Raw genomic sequence first — 21,414 nt, 5'->3', positions numbered from 1 at the left:
TTTACAAAGATGGTTTGAATGGAGATCTCTATGAACTGTGCCGGGCACGGGCCTCTCCAACCACGTTGTACGACTGGTACACCCTGGCAACGGAGATGGAAATCGAACTAGTGAAAGATCGTGGCAGAAGACAGCGCACTGGAAGGTCGTACCCTGCCCATTCTCCTGGAGGCCCTTCTAGGAACGCTCCGACATCGGAGGGTGGGAGACAACGTTCGACTGCGTGCTACAGATGTGGAAAAGAAGGCCACCGAGCAGCCGACTGCCGGGTGAAGCTGGTGCCAAGGACCACCTCTGGTGGTGAAAAGGAACCAGTGAAACCAGCTGCTAAGGCGCAAAAGCTGGCAAAAGTGGGAGAGGGCGTCGCCAAGACGGCCACGCCCATCAGGGAGGAGTGTGAAGCGTCGACCGAAACTGATGACAGCAAAACCACATCAGAGTCCGATGAAGATCTTCTGGTGAGTTGGACACGGGGTCCCTTGGACATTCCAGTCAAACTGCATGTATCCTCTTCGGGTAATAAGGGGGAAATGTTAGCACTACTAGATTCTGGATGTACTAGATGCATGATCAATCTCGAACTAGTAGAGAAGATGGAACTAAAACTGAGAACCCTAAGTAGGCCCATAGCATTTGCCCAGTTGGATGGCTCTGTGGCAGGGGGAGGACCCGCCCATTTCGTAACAGAACCCATAGAAATGATAATGGGAGACCATCGAGAGATCCTAAACTTCATAGTAGCCCCAGGGATGGACCAACCTCTGTTGCTAGGGTTGTCATGGCTGCGGAAGTGGAACCCCCATATTAACTGGAGGACGGGAGTCTTACGTTTCCACTCTAGGACACTAAAGGGGGAGAAAAGAGAAACCAAGAAGGGATCTACCGTGGCCTTGTTCCAAGATACAATGGGGGCAATGATCGAACGGATAGACGGGGAGGAGAGGATACCTAAGGAATACTGGGACTTGCGAGAAGTCTTTAGTGAGAAAGCATCAGATGTTCTACCTCCCCATAGGCCTATTGACTGTGCTATAGACATCCTTCCAGGGGTTAAGCTTCCAAAACCAAAAGCTTACCCCATGACCCAAAAGGAATTGGGGGAGCTACGTAAATTCATAGACAAAAACTTAGAGCGGGGGTTTATCCAACCGGCTAGGCCTCGTGTGGCTGCACCAATGATGTTCCCGGAGAAGAAAGATGGCTCGTTTCATCTTATAGTTGACTATAGAAATCTTAACGCCGTGTGCGCCGAAAACGTATACCCCATGCCGCTCATGAAAGATATGTTAGCACATCTAGCAAAAGGAAAATTTTTCACCAAATTAGACCTACGAGAGGCTTACTACAGAGTTCGTATAAAAGAGGGGGATGAATGGAAAACCGCTTTCAATTGCCCCCTAGGGTGTTTCCAGTTTCGAGTTTTGCCGTTTGGACTGCAGGGGACGCCCGCAGTTTTCATGCAACTAATAAATGAAATACTCCACCAACATTTGTTTAAAGGAGTTCTTGTCTACCTTGCGATGTACTTATCTATACAGAAACAATGGAAGAACATATTAAACTAGTAAGAGCAGTTCTTAAAAAGTTATTATCTGCAGAACTTTACTGCAAATTATCCAAATGTGATTTCCATCAAACTAAAATAGACTACTTAGGATACCGCATATCAGCGGATGGACTAGAAATGGACCCAGAGAAAGTGAAAGCTGTCTTAGAATGGGCCCCCCCACGCACACGCAAACAGTTGCAAAGTTTCTTGGGATTTGCGAACTTTTATCGTCAATTCATCCCTTCCTTTGCTCAAATTGCTTTGCCAATCACCAACCTTTTAAAAACTAAAGGAGATACAAAACCCAAGCCATCATTACCTCTTGAATGGACAATGGAATGTCAAGCAGCGTTTGAGAAATTAAAACGACTGTTTGCCGCTGAACCTATTTTAAAACACCCCGACATGGATGTCCCTTTTGTGGTACAAGCTGATGCTAGTGACGTAGCAGTCGGAGCCGTTTTACTCCAAAACAATTCCGATGGTAAACTACAGCCCTGTGCTTTCACTTCTCGGAAATTAACTGAAACTGAAAGACGATGGGCTATTTGGGAAAAGGAAGCATTTGCAGTCCACTGGGCTCTTCGCACATGGAGACAATTCTTAGAGGGTTCTAATCATCCTTTTGAAGTTTGGACTGATCACAAAAATTTAGAAGCGCTTAAAACTCCTAGAAAACTTTCGCCTAAACAAGCCCAATGGGCTCAATATTTTAACCGCTTTAATTTCTCCTTACATTACATTCCTGGAGGGAAAAACTTTTTGGCAGATGCTCTTTCACGCTTGCCCCAATACAATGGTACTCGCTCCGAGGTGGTTCGCCCAATACTTCCCATTCAACAGTTAGCAGCTCCAGCTATAACTCGAAGCCATACCAAAACCGAGTCATCACTACCAGATGAACTAACTAAGTTGTTTAAGGAAGCTTTGAACTCTGATGACTGGTTTTTGGCGCATTCGCATGAATGCATGCTCCGTGATGGACTAGCTTGGATTGGAGTGAAGCTCCAAACTTCGTATCTCTTTGTACTCCTTATATTCAGTTGTTAGATAGAATGGGATTGTATTTCTAATGTAAATAGCTATTGGATTCAAGTTAAGAAGAGAGGGGCCTTTAAGAGTGTCGGTCTGACATAATTAAGGTGGGAGGAGAGATTAATGTTTGAATTCAAAAGGAATGTTTGAGCGCGAACGCTAACGGACATTGCATTCCTGATTTGATTGACAACCAGAGACCTGCGGAAGAAGATTACCCCGGGACCCCGGGAAGAAGCTGGCATTGGACCAGACCTGATTACCTTTTGGGAACGAGGAGGGAGGAATAGGGTGATACAGATTGTCAGCCATATTCTGTCTCAGATTCAACTTAGACCCTGCTGCTATCCAGATGTAATTAGTAAAAGTACTTTTCTTTATTTTCAAATGAAGTCAAGGTGTATTCTTTCCTAGTTATAATCAGAGGCAGCCTGACATATATAGTGATTTCGTTGTGTCACCCAGTCTTCATTTAAAGCAGTGGTAGTCAACCTGGTCCCTACTGCCCACTAGTGGGCATTCCAGCTTTCATGATTATTAATTCATTTGCCCATTAGTGATTAGTAGTGTTGATATCCAATCATGATTGTGCGAAAATAACTGCAGTTAATAATCCCAGTGATTCCTGTGGAAGGAGAATTTTAAAAACCAAGATGGTGGTCATGATCATATAATCAAAACCCCTCCCCTTTTTTATATTGTTAATCATGTGACCAATGTAAAGAGACAGAGACCTCAAATCCTGAAGAAGTTTCTGATTACTTTAAATCAGGGGTAGTCAACCTTTTTATACCTACTGCCCAGTTTTGTATCTCTGTTAGTAGTAAAATTTTCTAACTGCCCACCGGTTCCAGAGTAATGGTGATTTATAAAGTGCATCATCATCTGCGCATGCCTCTCACGCATCGTGGATTGGGTTGGGGGGGCACTGGCTACCAGCTCTGCTTGTCTGTTACAGCTGGGTGGTGTGAGGGGAGATGCGTGAGCTATTCTGGGACGAGGCTCTTTTGTTTGCGATCGCACTCTAGCGCCATTTAGTTTCACTTACGTAACATGAACTAAACTTATGCGCGGGCGATACAAATAGTATATTTTCAGAATTTTAAATTGTCACAAAAAGGACAATTTAAAAAGGAATTTTATGAAAACCTAATGAAAATGTTTTTAAATAATGCTATGAATTTTTTTTAAAAAGTCAATTAAATTTAAAAAAAGGAAAGTGCTTCCGTATCGGACAAAACCCCTACCGCCCACAAAAAAGCCTCTTCCCAGAATAGCTCACGCATCTCCCCTCACACCACCCAGCTGTAACAGACAAGCAGAGCTGGTAGCCAGTGCCCCCCCAACCCAATCCACGATGCGTGAGAGGCATGCGCAGATGATGATGCACTTTATAAATCACCATTACTCTGGAACCGGTGGGCAGTTAGAAAATTTTACTACTAACAGAGATACAAAACTGGGCAGTAGGTATAAAAAGGTTGACTACCCCTGATTTAAAGTAATCAGAAACTTCTTCAGGATTTGAGGTCTCTGTCTCTTTACATTGGTCACATGATTAACAATATAAAAAAGGGGAGGGGTTTTGATTATATGATCATGACCACCATCTTGGTTTTTAAAATTCTCCTTCCACAGGAATCACTGGGATTATTAACTGCAGTTATGTTCAACACTACTAATCACTAATGGGCAAATGAATTAAATTGCAGCATTTTATATTTCAGGTTTTTGAGAAGTACTGACCTGTGATGGTTGCTTGGCTGTATAAATGGCTAAAAATGGAATTCCTTGTAGCTGCAAAGATCTGAGAAACCTTCCAATTATTTCATCTGTAAAACAGAACAATGTTATAGTAGTTTATTAATGCTATTAAATTCATATTTGGGAATATAGTTAAATATGTACCCTTACTATTAATCTCCAAAAGTTCATTTTTACATAGTTAAATAGAAATTTAGCAATACAGGGGAGAAACATTGGCTTGCCTTAAAACTTTTTGCATATCATCAGATGCAAGAAATCATTCCAAAGATTAAGCATTGTGGAAATAATTCGAGATAAGTCTAACAGGACTATCAAAGAGCTTCAAAGAAAATTATTGGAAATGATAGGTAGTCTTCAAGTTATGGCCATAACAGAGTCTGCCCATCATGGCCGTAAGTCATTACATGGCCGTAAGTTATAACTCTAGTCACCCCCAAGACTGTCCCAATTTTACAATCTTTTTATGTGATGGTCATAAAGCAATCACCACAGTTATTAAGCAAACACAGCAGTAGTTAAGTCAGCCAAAGGATCGTTATGGGCAAGTTTTGCCAAAACAAGGAAGCACTGATTTTTGGCAAAACAATTACAAAAACGCAGTCAAATGACCGTGGAACACTGCAAACAGCCGTCAATGCAAGTCACTGAGCAGCTGAAATGCAGTCACATGTCCATGAAGTGGTGGCAGTGGTGTCCATTGGAACTTCAGGGAGGTCCATCATAATTTCAAATCATTGAGGAGTGACCAGTCTTTGTCGAGGATTATTTGTACATACCTGCCAGGCTCAGGCCCACATATGAGACAGTGAGATCCAATAAAGTCCAATATTTTCTTTGCTTACAAATTAAAGCTATAACTAAGCTACTATATGTATATCCTAAGACAGGGGTCTCCAACCTTGGTCCCTTTAAGACTTGTGGACTTCAACTCCCAGAGTCCCTCAGCCAGCAAAGCTGGCTGAGGAACTCTGAGAGTTGAAGACCACAAGTCTTAAAGTTGCCAAGGTTGGAGACCCCTGTCCTAAGAGATTCTAGGGAATAGTTATCATGAACCTCCCCATCCACCACCTCATGTCTTCCAGCTCAGGACTGTTATAGACTTTTGACCAGGTCTTCTTCTGGGAAAGTTCTGAGTTAGCAAAATTCTCCCCCTTTGCTGCTACAGGTGCACATTTCATCGCAATACCACAGACATATGCAGTATACACAGAAAACTGTATTGTACACGAGACTACACAACCTACTGTTACATCTTTCTAGTTCCAGAGTTCACTGTGACCAAAACAGCTGAAAATTAGCACAGTCATTTCCTGCCATTTTGAGTTAGGGAATATACGAGCATTGTTGAATGTGGCCCAAATAGGCTTAAAATATATTCCAAAAGACAATGGATATTTCTAAAGTCCAGGAAAACAGAAACAAAAACCTCTCCCTGCTTGTTAAAGGCTTCAAGATCTTCTTAAATGTCAACTGTATCTATTACAAGTAGTTGTTGACTTATGACCACTACTGGGATCAGGATTTGTGTTGATAAGCAGAGCAGTTGTTACATGCCCTATTTTACATCCTTTTTTCCCCCCCAATGGCTGTTAAGCAAATCACTGCAGTTAAGGGAACCATGCAATTGTTAAGCAAATTCTTTTCCTGTTGATTTTGCTAGTTGGAAACCAGCTGCAAATGGCAATCACATGACCCTGGGATGCTGCTAGTGTCATAAATACCAACCTGAGGCACTTTGATCATGTGACTGTGGAGATGTTATGATGGTTCTAAATGCAAGGACAAATTGTAGGTCACTTTTTTCAATGCCACTATAACTTCAAATGACCTATGGTCACTATACGATTGCAAACCCCAGTAAAGCTGTTATTCTTCGTACTTGTTCTTGGAAAGAAGGGCTATCAACTTTGGTAAATTTGCTGATTTACCAAAAGATTGGGCAAAGCTCTCAAATAAAGCAGTGTAACTTGAATCAAAAGAAGGGAGATTAATTTATATGCAAGCTGAAATCCCATAATGGAAACCTTGCATATGATATCCATTGTTGGTTTTGATTTGTAGCTTTACCTTTTATATTCTGCTGTTGTTCTTACATTTTATTAGCTTTCTTTTCAGAGAGCAGTTAGGCAGGTATAACACAAATATGTAAATTAAAATTAAAAAAACCCCAAAATATCCTTAGCCAGCACAACAAACAGCTATTTTTCCTTTTATATTTACTGATCATCTCATACCTTGCCAAAGTTCTTTCTCATTTATTCTTTGTAGGTAAGTTTATTTAATCACCTACCATTTTCCATGAGCTTGTTTTGAGTGGGAAGTTCATCTTTTCTGCATGAAAAAATATTGAAAGGAAAATGAAAATATTGCAAATAAAAGGTAAACATTTTGCATTTAAAAAACATTTCACTTTAAAAGTTATTTAATGTATTTTCAAGAAGAAACATAAAACATATGGTTTCATATTGAAATATTGTAGCAAAGATATCGTGTTGTATTTATCATTATCAGTGAATGTTTTGATAAATGATATAGTCCTGAAATAAATAGGAAATCCATTAAAGGAACATTATTTTGGGTAGAAAGTGCTGACGGTTATAAATATAAATACTAAGCACAATTTTTAATATGCCTCAGAAGCTAGGCCTGCTTTGTGTAATATTAAAACAACTTTAGTATCATTTAAAATGTCATATGGTGGCTTATGTATTCTAGGGACTTGCGTTGAGTCTGCAAAATGGAGAATAATTAGCCCCACAAAGTAGCATAAAGATAAGAGTAAGTTAACTTTTCACCTGACGGATAATATTTCAAAATGATATGATGATGATGATGACAATGACTACAATAACAGCAACAACAACAATATGATAGAAATGCACCCAGGTAAACATGCCCTGTCTAGTCTGCGGTTTTTATTTACGATCATTTCCTCCCTAAGGGATCAAATGTTTGGGCAATAATTTGTTCTTTCAGAAAGAAAAGGAAAACTGGTTAAAAATAAACTGACAGCAGAACAGTTTATATTGAATAAGACAGATAATCAGGTTTTTGCCAGTCTTAATAACTTAGGCTTCAGCTGAATGATTTTTACCTAATAGGATTGCTGACAACACCTATAAAACAGCCTAAAATGAGAGATCATGGCAAAAAAGAAACCAAATGAGAAAGAAATTTCTATTTGAGATAAATAGATCCATTCAATGTGTCCAATGTATCCTCCATAAACCATTTCAGGATTTTTCAGTGTAAGCATAAAATCTGGAGCTTTTTTTTTCAAGTTGGTTCTTTCCAGATATGTTAGGATTTCATGTACAAGTAGTCCTCAACTTACAACCACAATTGAGCCCAAAATTTATATTGCTAAGCGAGACATTTGTTAAATGAGTTTTGCCCCATTTTATGACTTTTTTGCCACATTTTTAAGTGAATCACAGCAGTTATTAAATGAGTTGTTAAGTGAATCTGGTTTCCCCATTGACTTTGCTTGTTAGAAGGCTGCAAAAGATGTTCACATGACCATGGGAAACTATAACCATCACAAATGTAGGTAAGTTGTCAAGCATCCAAATGTAAATCACATGACCATGGGAATGTTACAATGGTCATGAGTGTGAAAAATGGTCATAAGTCACTTTCTTCAGTGCCATTGTACCTTTGATCTGTCACTAAGTGAACTGTTTTAAGTCATGGACTACCTGTACCAAGGAAACCTACTTTCACTATGATTATATTCCTCACTTTTGGGAAGCGGAATGCTCTCTTCTGATACTTTACAAGTTTGCTCCCATGATTCCGTCTATGTATTCTTTTAAAATTTGGAAGGACTTGTGTGCATCTCAAAATAAGATAGGAGAATCTTTGGCTGTTGGATCTTCCTGTATCTAGGGAAAATGCATTGCTGATTATAGCTTATAACTCCTTTTCAATTTACATTATTCTTACATTAGATCTACTATTTAAGAAAGTTCTCAGCTGCTTTATGGAAGCATGCAAGGCCTAGTCCTTATGAGAGTTCATACCTTCTGATTGGTGGTAGGTTTATCTCAAATAAATTGGGTTTGGAGATATTCACTCTTAGCTTTGTTATGTCAGGGCTGTCTACATTTACCAAGTTCCAGTTCAGAGTCTTCTGGAGGTGGCCTGAAAAATGACTGACAGCATGACAGTCAACTGCTGGCAAAACCAATGAAGATGATGAAGTCTCAAGAAGCTCCTGCAGTAAATACAAATAGAAGTTAATTATGAGGTAGATAATTAAAGACCTTAAGGGGGTGATTGCTTTTTATACTCTGATCAGCTTTGATTACAGTCTTTTATAGTTTCCATTATGCAAAATAAATTCTATTACCTTCAATAAGCATTTGACAAGCAATTTCATTACACAAATAACCCAGTAATGAAAATCACCTTGTGGAAAACAACAAGGAAAAAGTTCAATATTGATAACGTCCGACAGTTTTGGAAATAAATAGGTATGAAACTGGCTGTTTTGCAACAAACCTACCAAGAAGTAAAAAGCACTGACATTTAAACAGAGGGATTGAATCAAGATCACGTGAAGTGTTAGTACCACTTTATAATGCCTTGGTAAGGCCACACTTGGAATATTGCATCCAGTTTTGGTCGCCACGATGTAAAAAAGATGTTGAGACTCTAGAAAGAGTGCAGAGAAGAGCAACAAAGATGATTAGGGGACTGGAGGATAAAACATATGAAGAACGGTTGCAGGAACTGGGCATGTCTAGTTTAACAAAAAGAAGGACTAGGGGAGACATGATAGCTGTGTTCCAATATCTCAGGGGTTGCCACAAAGAAGAGGGAGTCGGGCTGTTCTCCAAAGCACCTGAGGGTAGAACAAGAAGCAATGGGTGGAAACTGATCAAGGAGAGAAGCAACTTAGAACTAAGGAGAAATTTCCTGACAGTTAGAACAATTAATAAGTGGAACGACTTGCCTGCAGAAGTTGTGAACGCTCCAACACTGGAAATTTTTAAGAAAATGTTGGATAACCATCTGACTGAGATGGTGTAGGGTTTCCTGCCTGGGCAGGGGGTTGGACTAGAAGGCCTCCAATGTCCCTTCCAACTCTGATGTTATGTTATGTTATGTTATGTTAATATGGTAACAGATGGGATCTTTTGAGAGTTGCTAATGGTCTGCCAGTAAATTCATGGCCATACTCATACTTGATGACCAAACTGTAACACTGAGTGAACAGTTCACATATGTGAATGGTAATATTTTTTCATACATCCCTGAAATGAAATGTTCAAACCTGACCAGCTCAAGGTTGACTCAGCCTTCCATCCTTCCGAGGTCAGTAAAATGACCCAGACTTTTGGGAACAATATGCTGACACCAGAAGTGAAATCCAGCAGATTCTGACAGGTTCTGGAGAACCAGTAGTGGAAATTTTGAGTAGTTTGGAGAACTGGCAAATACCACTTCTGGCTGTCCCCAGGGTGGGGTGGGAATGGAGATTTTGCAATATCCTTCCTCCAGGAGTGAGGAGGGAATGGGGATTCAGCAGTATCCTTCCCCTGGAGTGGGGTGGGAATGGAGATTTTGCACTATCCTTCCCCTGCCAAGCGCACCAAAACCACACCCATAGAACTGGTAGTAAAATAATTTGGATTTCGCCACTAGCTGACACTGTAAAAGAGAGAGGGCTGTAAAGCACTATGAAATGGTATATACCATATTTTTCAGAGTATAAGACACACTTTCCCCCTCCCCTAAAAGAGGCTGAAATTTGGGTGCATCTTATACTCCAAATGTAGCTTTTTTGAAGTGATCTTCTGTGCTTTTCCTGCTCCCTCTGACTCTCAGCTGTTTTTTAGAAGCTTTTTTTTCAGAGAAGCAATCTTCTGGGCTTTGCCTGCTCCCTCTGACTCAGCTGTGCTTTAGAAGCTTTTTTTCAGCCCTAACAAGGCACTAGCAAGTGAAGCGATCTCCATGCTTGTCCTACTTTTCTCATTGCTTCTCTCTCCAAAGATCAGTTGTGCTTTAGCAGCTGTTTTTTATCCCCAAGTAGGGAATAAAAAGTGCACACGCATGCTCAAAACCAGCAAACGAATGTGCTGAAGCTGATAAAACTCAGGCCGCTAGCCAGATGAATAACTGGTAGGCAGATTTTTCTTTCCTATTTTCCTCCCCAAAAACTAAGATGCATCTTATAGTCAGGTGCGTCTTATACTCCAAAAAATACGGTAAATCTAAAAGCTATTGCTATTGCTATTCTTCTTAAGGAGACAGGAAAGAAAATGTTAGCCAAAAGCATGAAAGCCAGATTGGTGACTTGGGGTCAGTCACTCTCAGTCCAACCCACCTCACAGAATTATTATTGTGGGGAAAATAGGAGAATGAATTAGAAAAAGTTCATTTTTACTTATGATTTTGCCAAACATTGGCCTCAAAAAGGCATCTCTGCTGAATTGCTTCTTTCCAAAATGAAATCAGTTCTGTGCAAGTCAAAAATTTGGATTAATTTCATTATGGAAAAATGAGAGTTTATTTTATTTAAATCAGCAGAAATGTTCCCTCCAAGATACCATGCTGAGCAGTGGGAGGGATTTGCTTCTCCTGCCGATGAACAGCTGGTTTTGGTGCCAAAGTGGGTTCCCTAAATCAAATGGGAGCATCTAGGAATGACCCAAGACAACTCTTTGACAACTGTGGGCACTCCTGAGAAGAGGAATCTTTGAGGTTGTAATTCCTGGTGTGGCAATCAGAGAGTCCCAGTCTCCATCTTTCCTCTCAGCTGTTTCTATTTTTAAACAAATATTGGCTTTCAACTGCACTTTTTGAGGTATTTTTTCTTTTAATTTGATTCTTATTTTTAAAAGTGAACTGACTCGTTGAATGCTGATTTATTCTAACCCTCTGCTAGATTTTAATGGTAGCTTCCTCTTGTTGCTTTACTGTATTTTTTTTTCAGCTCTGACAAGCTACTCCAAGGTTTTTTGGTTTTCCCCTACCACTTGGAAAACAAGAGTTGTGTTAACTCTCTTGTTAAAATTCAGCAGAGAAAATATGAATCAACCTGCCTATCTACGTCATAATAACAGAACAGAACAGAATAACAGAATTGAAGGGACCTTGGAGGTCTTCTAGTCCAACCCCCTGCTGAGGCAGGAAACCCTACACCACTTCAGACAAATGGTTATCAAATCTCTTCTTAAAAACTTCCAGTTTTGGAGCATTTACAACTTCAGGAGGAAAGTTGTTCCACCCATTGCTTCTTGTCCTACCCTCAGGTGCTTTGGAGAATAGTTTGATTCCCTCTTTTTTCTGGCAACCCCTGAGATATTGGAACACTGCTATCATGTCACCCCAGTCCTTCTTTTCATAAGACTAGACATATCCAGTTCTAGCAACCGTTCTTTATATGCTTTATCCTCGAGTCCCCTAATCATCTGTGTTGCTCTTCTCTGCACTCTTTCTAGAGTCTCAACATCTTTTTTACATTGTGGTGACCAAAATTGGATGCAGTATTCCAAGTGTGGCCTTACCAAGGCATTATAAAGTAGTATTAACACTTCACGTGATCTTGATTCTATCCCTCTGTATATGCATCCTAGAACTGTGTTGGCTTTTTTGGCAGCTGCAGCACACTGCTGGCTCATAGTTAAATGATTGTCCACTAGGACTCCAAGATCCCTCTCACAGTCACCACTATTGAGCAAGGTACTACATATACTGTACCTGTGCATTTTCTTTTTCTTGCCTAAATGTAGAACCTTACTTTTTTCACCACTGAATTTCATTTTGTTAGATAGCGCCCAATGTTCAAGTTTGTCAAGATCCTTCTGTATCTTAAGCCTATGATAATGATCATATGGGTTTAATCAAATTTAGCAAGCAAATGTTTAGATGCTAATAAGAACATTTATCAATTCTTGGGCCAACTTATACATTCAGTGCTACATTAATGACTCTTATTTCTACCCAAAGGGAAGCCAATTAAATCATTTGAGATACATTTTCTAGAACACACAGTCATTAACATCATTTGCTAAAAGTAAATCTAAAAACCATCTGTTCTCTCTTAGGCAATAGCTGTTGAGAGCATCCTCTTGATAAACCAGATGATAATTAGTATTGCTACTGTTCTCAAATATTTGATTTATATATATATATATATATATATATATATATATATATATATATATATATATATATATATATATATATATATATATATATATATATATATATATATATATATATATATATATATATTAATTTCATCTATTTACTATCTGATTCTTAAACGATAACATATTTTTGTACAAATCTCTTTATTCAACTTCAGGGGAAATTATGTAACTGAATGGATTAAAAATATTACCCAAATATATATTTTCTTTTGAACAAAATCAATTACTATATAAGGCCAGAGTTAGGACATTACACCTTTGGCATAGGCAAAATGCAATGACCTATACAGATAGATACATGCTTCAATGGCTTACCGCTTGTCACTTATTTTTAATAACTTATTTCATCCATTTGTTTGCCATCTATAAACTACCAAGTGGTGTGCAGGCAAGAGCAGTGGTCACCATGGACATGGGCAAGAGAAAAACTAGCAATATCTCCTCCTTTTCATAATTATTGCTTCCAGGTAAAAATAGCAAACAAATGAGTAATGCGTCCATAGAGACTTTGTCCTCTCCTTTCATAAAGTGAATAGGAAAACGTATATGAATCTTTCTTCAATATTGTCATTGGGACAGGGCCTTCACCTACTTTATGACCAAAAAAAAAAATGTTCTCCAAAATTCAGCTGTCACTTCTCCGGATCAGCTGTATAAGACAACTGCCAAATGGTAGGGTCAATCATGGGATTTACCACTGTCCCTGAATCCATCTACAATTCTGAAGTATTTAGCATACAGTGATTGTAATTTAATAAATTGCTTTGATACTGTAATATATCTTCTTATTAAAAAAAGAATATTCAAAGGGGAAAAGTATTGTTGACTGATTAATGGAGAACAATACAGATAGATGCTATTCAATTTTAATATCCAATTGTTTTGAAAAAGAAATCAAAGTCAGTGCAAGAATAGCTGCATAAACAGCTACTGATCCTCAGCCTTATGAATGTTCCTACATAAATCTAATGTCTGACAACATTAGTGATGTTTTTAAAGCCAGTGTTTACATATGCAAAAAAAAATGCATTCTTTTCTTTGTATTATGTAGGCTGCCCCATACTCCTGACATAATAACTGTGAAACCTCAGTTTACAGGATTTCCGTAGAATTGAATTAGCATTGAATTGGTCCTTTTTCTGTTTTGATTAACTTCATTTGCACAATGAAAGTATTATGTAAATAATTCTGCTTACCTCATTGGCACAAGCATGTAATTATGTAAGTGACATCAAACATTGTGGGCAGGTACTCTCCAGCTTAATGGACATAAATCATGCATATCTCCTTTCCCCAATTAGCCATTAAAATAAGCTATCACTAAATATTGCTAATGTTAATGAATAGTGTAAATAGGGTAGAAATTGTGCATCAGAGGGCTTAATATACTCCTACCTAATCAGATAAGACATTCCTAACTTCCATGAGTATCCATATCACAACATATGTAACTGCATGCTTCTGGAACCAAGCACTCAAAAATTTTGCAGGAACAGTATTCTTAGGATCTTTATCTGGCCCGCCATGTTATAATAGGAGAGATTAAGATTCATCAATAATTAATATTAATCAAGAGTACTCAAATATAGACTTCCTTTTTAAAGAATCAAAATGGAAAATGTTCTCTGAAATTTTAATATATATGTATAAAAAGAACTTGGAGGAATAAATTTACCAGGAAAAAGAACTTCTTACATTTGAAAGAACCATCTTCAGAAAACAACTTCTAAAAGCATTGTAGGGTTGTATTTTGACTTGTATTCATAATTGGACTTTGAGAAAATCACCAAGGAACTGAGAATGGGTTGACCCCAGGGTGGGCTTCAAAAATTTTAGCAAGGGGTTCTCTTCCCAGTTGCTTGGTGGGTGTGGCCATGGTGGGCGTGGCCTAGTCGGCCTCCTGCATCACGGTGGGGTGTGTGTGCTCTGGAGGCTTTCCTCAAGCCTCAGAGAGGGCGAAAACAGCCTCCCCAGACTCTGGAGGCCCTCCCTGAACTTCTGGTATTTATTTATTTATTTATTTATTTATTTATTTATTTATTTATTTATTTTTCGTATTTTTATACCGCCCTATCTCCCTAGGGACTCAGGGCGGTTAACAACCAGATAAAAATATACATATAAATACAAATAAAAACATCCATTAAAAAACTTATTATAATTGGTCGAATAATTAAAATGATGATAATAAAATAATAAAATCCCCATTAAAACCAATTCGAATTTAAAATCTAGTCCAGTCCTGCGTAAATAAATAGATGTGTCTTAAGCTCGCGGCGAAAGGTTCAGAGGTCAGGAAGTTGGCGAAGTCCTGGGGGAAGCTCGTTCCAGTGGGTGGGAGCCCCCACAGAGAAGGCCCTTCCCCTGGGTGTCGCCAGCCGGCACTGTTTGGCTGACGGCACCCTGAGGAGTCCCTCTCTGTGAGAGCGCACGGGTCGGTGAGAGGTATCCGGTAGCAGCAGGCGGTCCCGTAAATATCCCGGCCCTATGCCATGGAGCGCTTTGAAGATAGTCACCAAAACCTTGAAGCGCACCCAGAAGACCACAGGTAGCCAGTGCAGTCTGCGCAGGAGAGGTGTCACATGGGAGCCACGAGGGGCTCCCTCTATCACCCGCGCAGCCGCATTCTGAACTAATTGGAGCCTCCGGGTGCTCCTCAAGGGGAGCCCCATGTAGAGAGCATTGCAGTAGTCCAGACGAGACGTCACGAGAGCGTGAGTGACTGTGCATAGGGCATCCCGGTCTAGAAAGGGGCGCAACTGGCGAACCAGGCGAACCTGGTAAAAAGCCCTTCTGGAGACGGCCGCCAAATGACCTTCCAAGGACAGCCGTTCATCCAGGAGGATGCCCAAGTTGCGCACCCTCTCCATCGGGGCCAATGACTCGCCCCCAACAGTCAGCCGCGGCTGCAGCTGACTGTACCGGGATGCCGGCATCCACAACCACTCTGTCTTGGAGGGATTGAGCTTGAGCCTGTTTCTCCCCATCCAGACCCGTACGGCCTCCAGACACCGGGACAACACTTCGATAGCTTCGTTGGGGTGGTCCGGTGTGGAAAAGTACAGCTGGGTGTCATCAGCGTACAGCTGGTACCTCACACTGAAACCACTGATGATCTCACCCAGCGGTATAGATGTTCAACATCTATTCATATAGATGTTGAACAGAAGGGACGAGATAATCGACCCCTGCGGCACCCCACAAGTGACGCGCCTCAGGGTCGACCTCTGCCCCCCTGTCAACACCGTCTGCGACCGATCTGAGAGATAGGAGGAGAACCACCGAAAAATGGTACCTCCCACCCCCAATCCCTCCAACCGGTGCAGCAGGATACCATGGTCGATGGTATTAAAAGCCGCTGAGAGGTCTAATAGGACCAAGGCAGAGGAATAACCCCTATCCCTGGCCCTCCAGAGATCATCCACCAACGCGACCAAAGCCGTCTCAGTGCTGTATCCGGGCCGGAAGCCGGACTGGAACGGGTCTAGATAGACAGTTTCATCCAGGTACTGGGGTAATTGACATGCCACCACACTCTCTACAACCTTCGCCGCGAAACGAAGGTTGGAGACTGGATAATTACCTAAAACAGCTGGGTCCAGGGAAGACTTCTTGAGGAGGGGCCTCACCACCGCCTCTTTCAAGGCGGCCGGAAAGACTCCCTCCACCAAAGAAGCATTCGTAATCTCCTGGAGCCAGCCTCGTGTCACCTCCTGAGTGGCCAGTACCAACCAGGAGGGGCACGGGTCCAGTAAACACGTGGTGGCGTTCAACCTACCCAGCAACCTGTCCATGTCCATGTGGTAGGCCCATTTTTCACCTCCCCAAGCCTCTGCGCATGCCTTGAACTTACCTGCATCCAAAATGGGTCACGTGGGGATTCCTGGGAGGGGAGGGACGGTAGGGGCCAGCCAGGAGTGAGATTTGGGTGTTCTCCAAACTGCACAGAATCTCAGCTAGACGTTGTCCTGAATCCCTGCAAACCCCCAGCAGCCCAGCCCTGGTTGACCCCTAATTTCCATTCCTGGGACCAACAGGTAGAATGAAACTATAAATTCTGAATAACTTCAAATGTTCTTCCATATACGATAAAGGAAATTACAGAAGTTTATCCTTATCAAGTTTGAAAGAGCTTTCAAGTTTGAAAGAACCTGTTTCTGGAATTAAAAAGATCTTTCTGCCATTTCTTTTAAGCATGCCTATTTGGTTTTATTTCTTAAAACTGTTGGGAAATGCCAGATGGAATAATTATACTTGCCTGAACATTGTGAAATGGTGACTCATTTCCGAAGTTGTATCGTGTGAAGTATTCCATGCTAAGCTGAAAAATAGAGAGATGGTAGAGATTATTAGAGACATGCCATGTTGTTGTATTCTATACAAGCTCTAATATACATAAGCAGAGCCATACGTACTGTATCTTGAAGAAACAAGACAATATTTTTGGGCTCTGGACCCAGAACTGTATCTTTCAGTAATAAATATAACTTGTCCCTCGACATAATATGTCCTTCGTGTAAAGTCTTTGCCAAGCCATGGAGAGATCTAAAAAAGAAATTGAGTTATGAAAAAAATGATAGGAACAAATGATTGCATAGCAGCTACTTTCTAGGGAAAAGCAGGCTACCTACAGTTCAAGCTGCCTTGAGAGGTTATGTTAAAAATCCATCATATGTCCATCATTTATGTCTGAAACTCAGACATAAATCTTTGATTGTTATTTTTCATTTTTTAGGGCTCAGCCTAAATAATTAATTGATAATTCTTACATTGTGCTGCCTTTATTCCAAGGATTCAAGGTGGCATATATGAAGCCCCTCATTCATTTTTATACTCAGAGCAATGTCACTGTAAAGTAATTGAGTAATGTGCTTCCACAATCATCATTTACAAACTGTGATGTCAAAATGACAAACTGGGAATAATGATGCCAATACAATAGTCAACTTGCTTCAGTGACATCATGATATTGGTTTAGGTATATCCAATTTGTGTCATTTGCAGGAAGCTGTAACAACATCCATGTCAACATTTGCCCCTCTTGTCCACCTGTTCCTAATTCTACATGTATATTTCAGGAGAGAGACTTAGCATAGCCAACATAAAAACATGGTGCAACGTATCTAATTTTTGTTTCTTAGCTATTTTCTGTGCTGGAAAAATTGAAGAAGACTGGAGAATTATCACTATCTGGGTACTCTATAAAATTCAATTAAATAAGCAAGTATGCAATTAAAGTTGATATGGAAGAATCTCTTTTTGGAAATTAAAGTGCTGTTTTGTTCCATGGTTGCTGTTCATACACCAACCTAGTTTATCCATTTTTGCTGCTCTAAGGAGAAAGTAGTATATGGATGAGTAATTTCCTCTATGCATATCTTAGATTTCAGAACCACAACTGCAGAGCTGTCAGCCCTCTGGGGTGGACTGGATCAGGAAACAGACTCCATAGGAACATACATAGGAAGATTGAAACTATTTTTCTTTCAGATTGTCTACAGCAGGGTGGGGAATTATGACCCATTTTTGACGTATGAATTTCAACTCCCAGAATTCCTGGTCCAACATGGCTGCCTCAAGAATTCTGGGAGTTGAAGTCCACAAGTCATAAAAAGGCCCTAGTTCCCCACCTCTGGTCTACAGTAATAGTATCTTGCAGGTTTGCCTGTGTTTCTTTCCTTTTCTCTTTCTTATACTCTGGGGCAGGGGTGTCAATCTTGTGGCTCTCGGGCCAGATTGTTGGCCCCGCCCTCACCCAGTTTAGCGAAGGGGGAAAAGGTCCCAATACGTCACGTGACGCCGCCATGATGCCGCAGCTTTGACACTGCTGCTCTAGGGAATTGGAGAGGAACCAGTTTGAGTCTGTTTTTAATACTTTCCTGCCTCCCTCAGCTTAATGCATGCTTCGGCAACTATATTTGTCCTAACAGCTTCTGGAAAAGAGACACATCACTTCATTTTTAGACTATCATGTATGAGATATGAGCAACTAGACAATCCTACTTACAAAAATTGGAAAAGAAACTCATATCTATAAAAAGGTAAAGGTTCCTGTTGTGTCCCACTCCCCCTCTGATGGCCAGGTCTGGGAAGTCTGTATCAAGCGTGGCCACGAAGCCTCTGCGCATGCCTTGAACTTACCTGCATCCAAAATGGGTCACGTGGGGATTCCTGGGAGGGGAGGGACGGTAGGGGCCAGCCAGGAGTGAGATTTGGGTGTTCTCCAAACTGCACAGAATCTCAGCTAGAGGTTGTCCTGAATCCCTGCAAACCCCCAGCAGCCCAGCCCTGGTTGACCCCTAATTTCCATTCCTGGGACCAACAGGTAGAATGAAACTATAAATTCTGAATAACTTCAAATGTTCTTCCATATACGATAAAGGAAATTACAGAAGTTTATCCTTATCAAGTTTGAAAGAGCTTTCAAGTTTGAAAGAACCTGTTTCTGGAATTAAAAAGATCTTTCTGCCATTTCTTTTAAGCATGCCTATTTGGTTTTATTTCTTAAAACTGTTGGGAAATGCCAGATGGAATAATTATACTTGCCTGAACATTGTGAAATGGTGACTCATTTCCGAAGTTGTATCGTGTGAAGTATTCCATGCTAAGCTGAAAAATAGAGAGATGGTAGAGATTATTAGAGACATGCCATGTTGTTGTATTCTATACAAGCTCTAATATACATAAGCAGAGCCATACGTACTGTATCTTGAAGAAACAAGACAATATTTTTGGGCTCTGGACCCAGAACTGTATCTTTCAGTAATAAATATAACTTGTCCCTCGACATAATATGTCCTTCGTGTAAAGTCTTTGCCAAGCCATGGAGAGATCTAAAAAAGAAATTGAGTTATGAAAAAAATGATAGGAACAAATGATTGCATAGCAGCTACTTTCTAGGGAAAAGCAGGCTACCTACAGTTCAAGCTGCCTTGAGAGGTTATGTTAAAAATCCATCATATGTCCATCATTTATGTCTGAAACTCAGACATAAATCTTTGATTGTTATTTTTCATTTTTTAGGGCTCAGCCTAAATAATTAATTGATAATTCTTACATTGTGCTGCCTTTATTCCAAGGATTCAAGGTGGCATATATGAAGCCCCTCATTCATTTTTATACTCAGAGCAATGTCACTGTAAAGTAATTGAGTAATGTGCTTCCACAATCATCATTTACAAACTGTGATGTCAAAATGACAAACTGGGAATAATGATGCCAATACAATAGTCAACTTGCTTCAGTGACATCATGATATTGGTTTAGGTATATCCAATTTGTGTCATTTGCAGGAAGCTGTAACAACATCCATGTCAACATTTGCCCCTCTTGTCCACCTGTTCCTAATTCTACATGTATATTTCAGGAGAGAGACTTAGCATAGCCAACATAAAAACATGGTGCAACGTATCTAATTTTTGTTTCTTAGCTATTTTCTGTGCTGGAAAAATTGAAGAAGACTGGAGAATTATCACTATCTGGGTACTCTATAAAATTCAATTAAATAAGCAAGTATGCAATTAAAGTTGATATGGAAGAATCTCTTTTTGGAAATTAAAGTGCTGTTTTGTTCCATGGTTGCTGTTCATACACCAACCTAGTTTATCCATTTTTGCTGCTCTAAGGAGAAAGTAGTATATGGATGAGTAATTTCCTCTATGCATATCTTAGATTTCAGAACCACAACTGCAGAGCTGTCAGCCCTCTGGGGTGGACTGGATCAGGAAACAGACTCCATAGGAACATACATAGGAAGATTGAAACTATTTTTCTTTCAGATTGTCTACAGCAGGGTGGGGGATTATGACCCATTTTTGACGTATGAATTTCAACTCCCAGAATTCCTGGTCCAACATGGCTGCCTCAAGAATTCTGGAGTTGAAGTCCACAAGTCATAAAAAGGCCCTAGTTCCCCACCTCTGGTCTACAGTAATAGTATCTTGCAGGTTTGCCTGTGTTTCTTTCCTTTTCTCTTTCTTATACTCTGGGGCAGGGGTGTCAATCTTGTGGCTCTCGGGCCAGATTGTTGGCCCCGCCCTCACCCAGTTTAGCGAAGGGGGAAAAGGTCCCAATACGTCACGTGACGCCGCCATGATGCCGCAGCTTTGACACTGCTGCTCTAGGGAATTGGAGAGGAACCAGTTTGAGTCTGTTTTTAATACTTTCCTGCCTCCCTCAGCTTAATGCATGCTTCGGCAACTATATTTGTCCTAACAGCTTCTGGAAAAGAGACACATCACTTCATTTTTAGACTATCATGTATGAGATATGAGCAACTAGACAATCCTACTTACAAAAATTGGAAAAGAAACTCATATCTATAAAAAGGTAAAGGTTCCTGTTGTGTCCCACTCCCCCTCTGATGGCCAGGTCTGGGAAGTCTGTATCAAGCGTGGCCACGAAGCCTCTGCAGCTTTGCCAAATTCCCTTCAGATATCTCAGGGCAGGCAGGAATCCAAGGTGTGACTTCAGCAAACCAGATGAGACTTTGCTTGACTCAAATTGCTTGACTCAGGCTGGTCTTTTATATAGGCCATGGGGTGTGGCTCCATGACTCAGCACTTATCCAGGCCTGCCCCTCCCTTCCTTTTGCTGACATCGCCTCTCAATTCTCCGGAAGCAGGGATCCGTCCACTGTGAACGCCCTTCCTCCTGATCCGCTGCCAGCAATTCTAGCACGTGGCTGGCTTCGTGCTCACACGCTGAGGAAGAGAGAGGTTTGTTTGTGCATTCCTGACATTCTGTCCGGGCATGGTGCCAGGGCTGGGGGCTGGAGGCAAGCCAGGCCATTTCTCTTCATTATCAGACTCTGAATCGGATAGCAGGAGATGGGAGGGGCCCGGCTGAGGAGAGGAGGGCGCGCGAGGCACAACAGTTCCCCTTGCACATACGTGCTAGTCG

At 40.7% G+C, this 21,414-nt stretch overlaps 1 protein-coding gene across 1 annotated transcript in view; it reads right to left on the bottom strand.

The window, feature by feature from the left end:
• LOC131202154 (V-type proton ATPase subunit S1-like) overlaps positions 1-16,492 on the bottom strand; it is a 47,244-nt gene extending 30,752 nt beyond the window's left edge. Inside the window, exons 1-4 of the mRNA XM_058190827.1 lie at positions 16,367-16,492; positions 8,374-8,567; positions 6,642-6,682; positions 4,331-4,416 (exon numbers count right to left, since the gene is read on the bottom strand). Of these exons, the coding sequence (XP_058046810.1) occupies positions 4,331-4,416; positions 6,642-6,682; positions 8,374-8,567; positions 16,367-16,372 (327 nt within the window). The 5' untranslated portion in view covers positions 16,373-16,492. The remainder of the gene's footprint in view (positions 1-4,330; positions 4,417-6,641; positions 6,683-8,373; positions 8,568-16,366) is intronic.
• Between the last annotated feature and the right edge of the window lie 4,922 nt (positions 16,493-21,414).

Source organism: Ahaetulla prasina, chromosome 7 (assembly GCF_028640845.1).
Source record: "Ahaetulla prasina isolate Xishuangbanna chromosome 7, ASM2864084v1, whole genome shotgun sequence".
NCBI classification, from domain to species: Eukaryota; Metazoa; Chordata; class Lepidosauria; order Squamata; family Colubridae; genus Ahaetulla; species Ahaetulla prasina.
The sequence above is the reverse complement of the archived record's forward strand: the minus strand, read 5'-3'. Positions and strand labels throughout refer to the sequence as shown.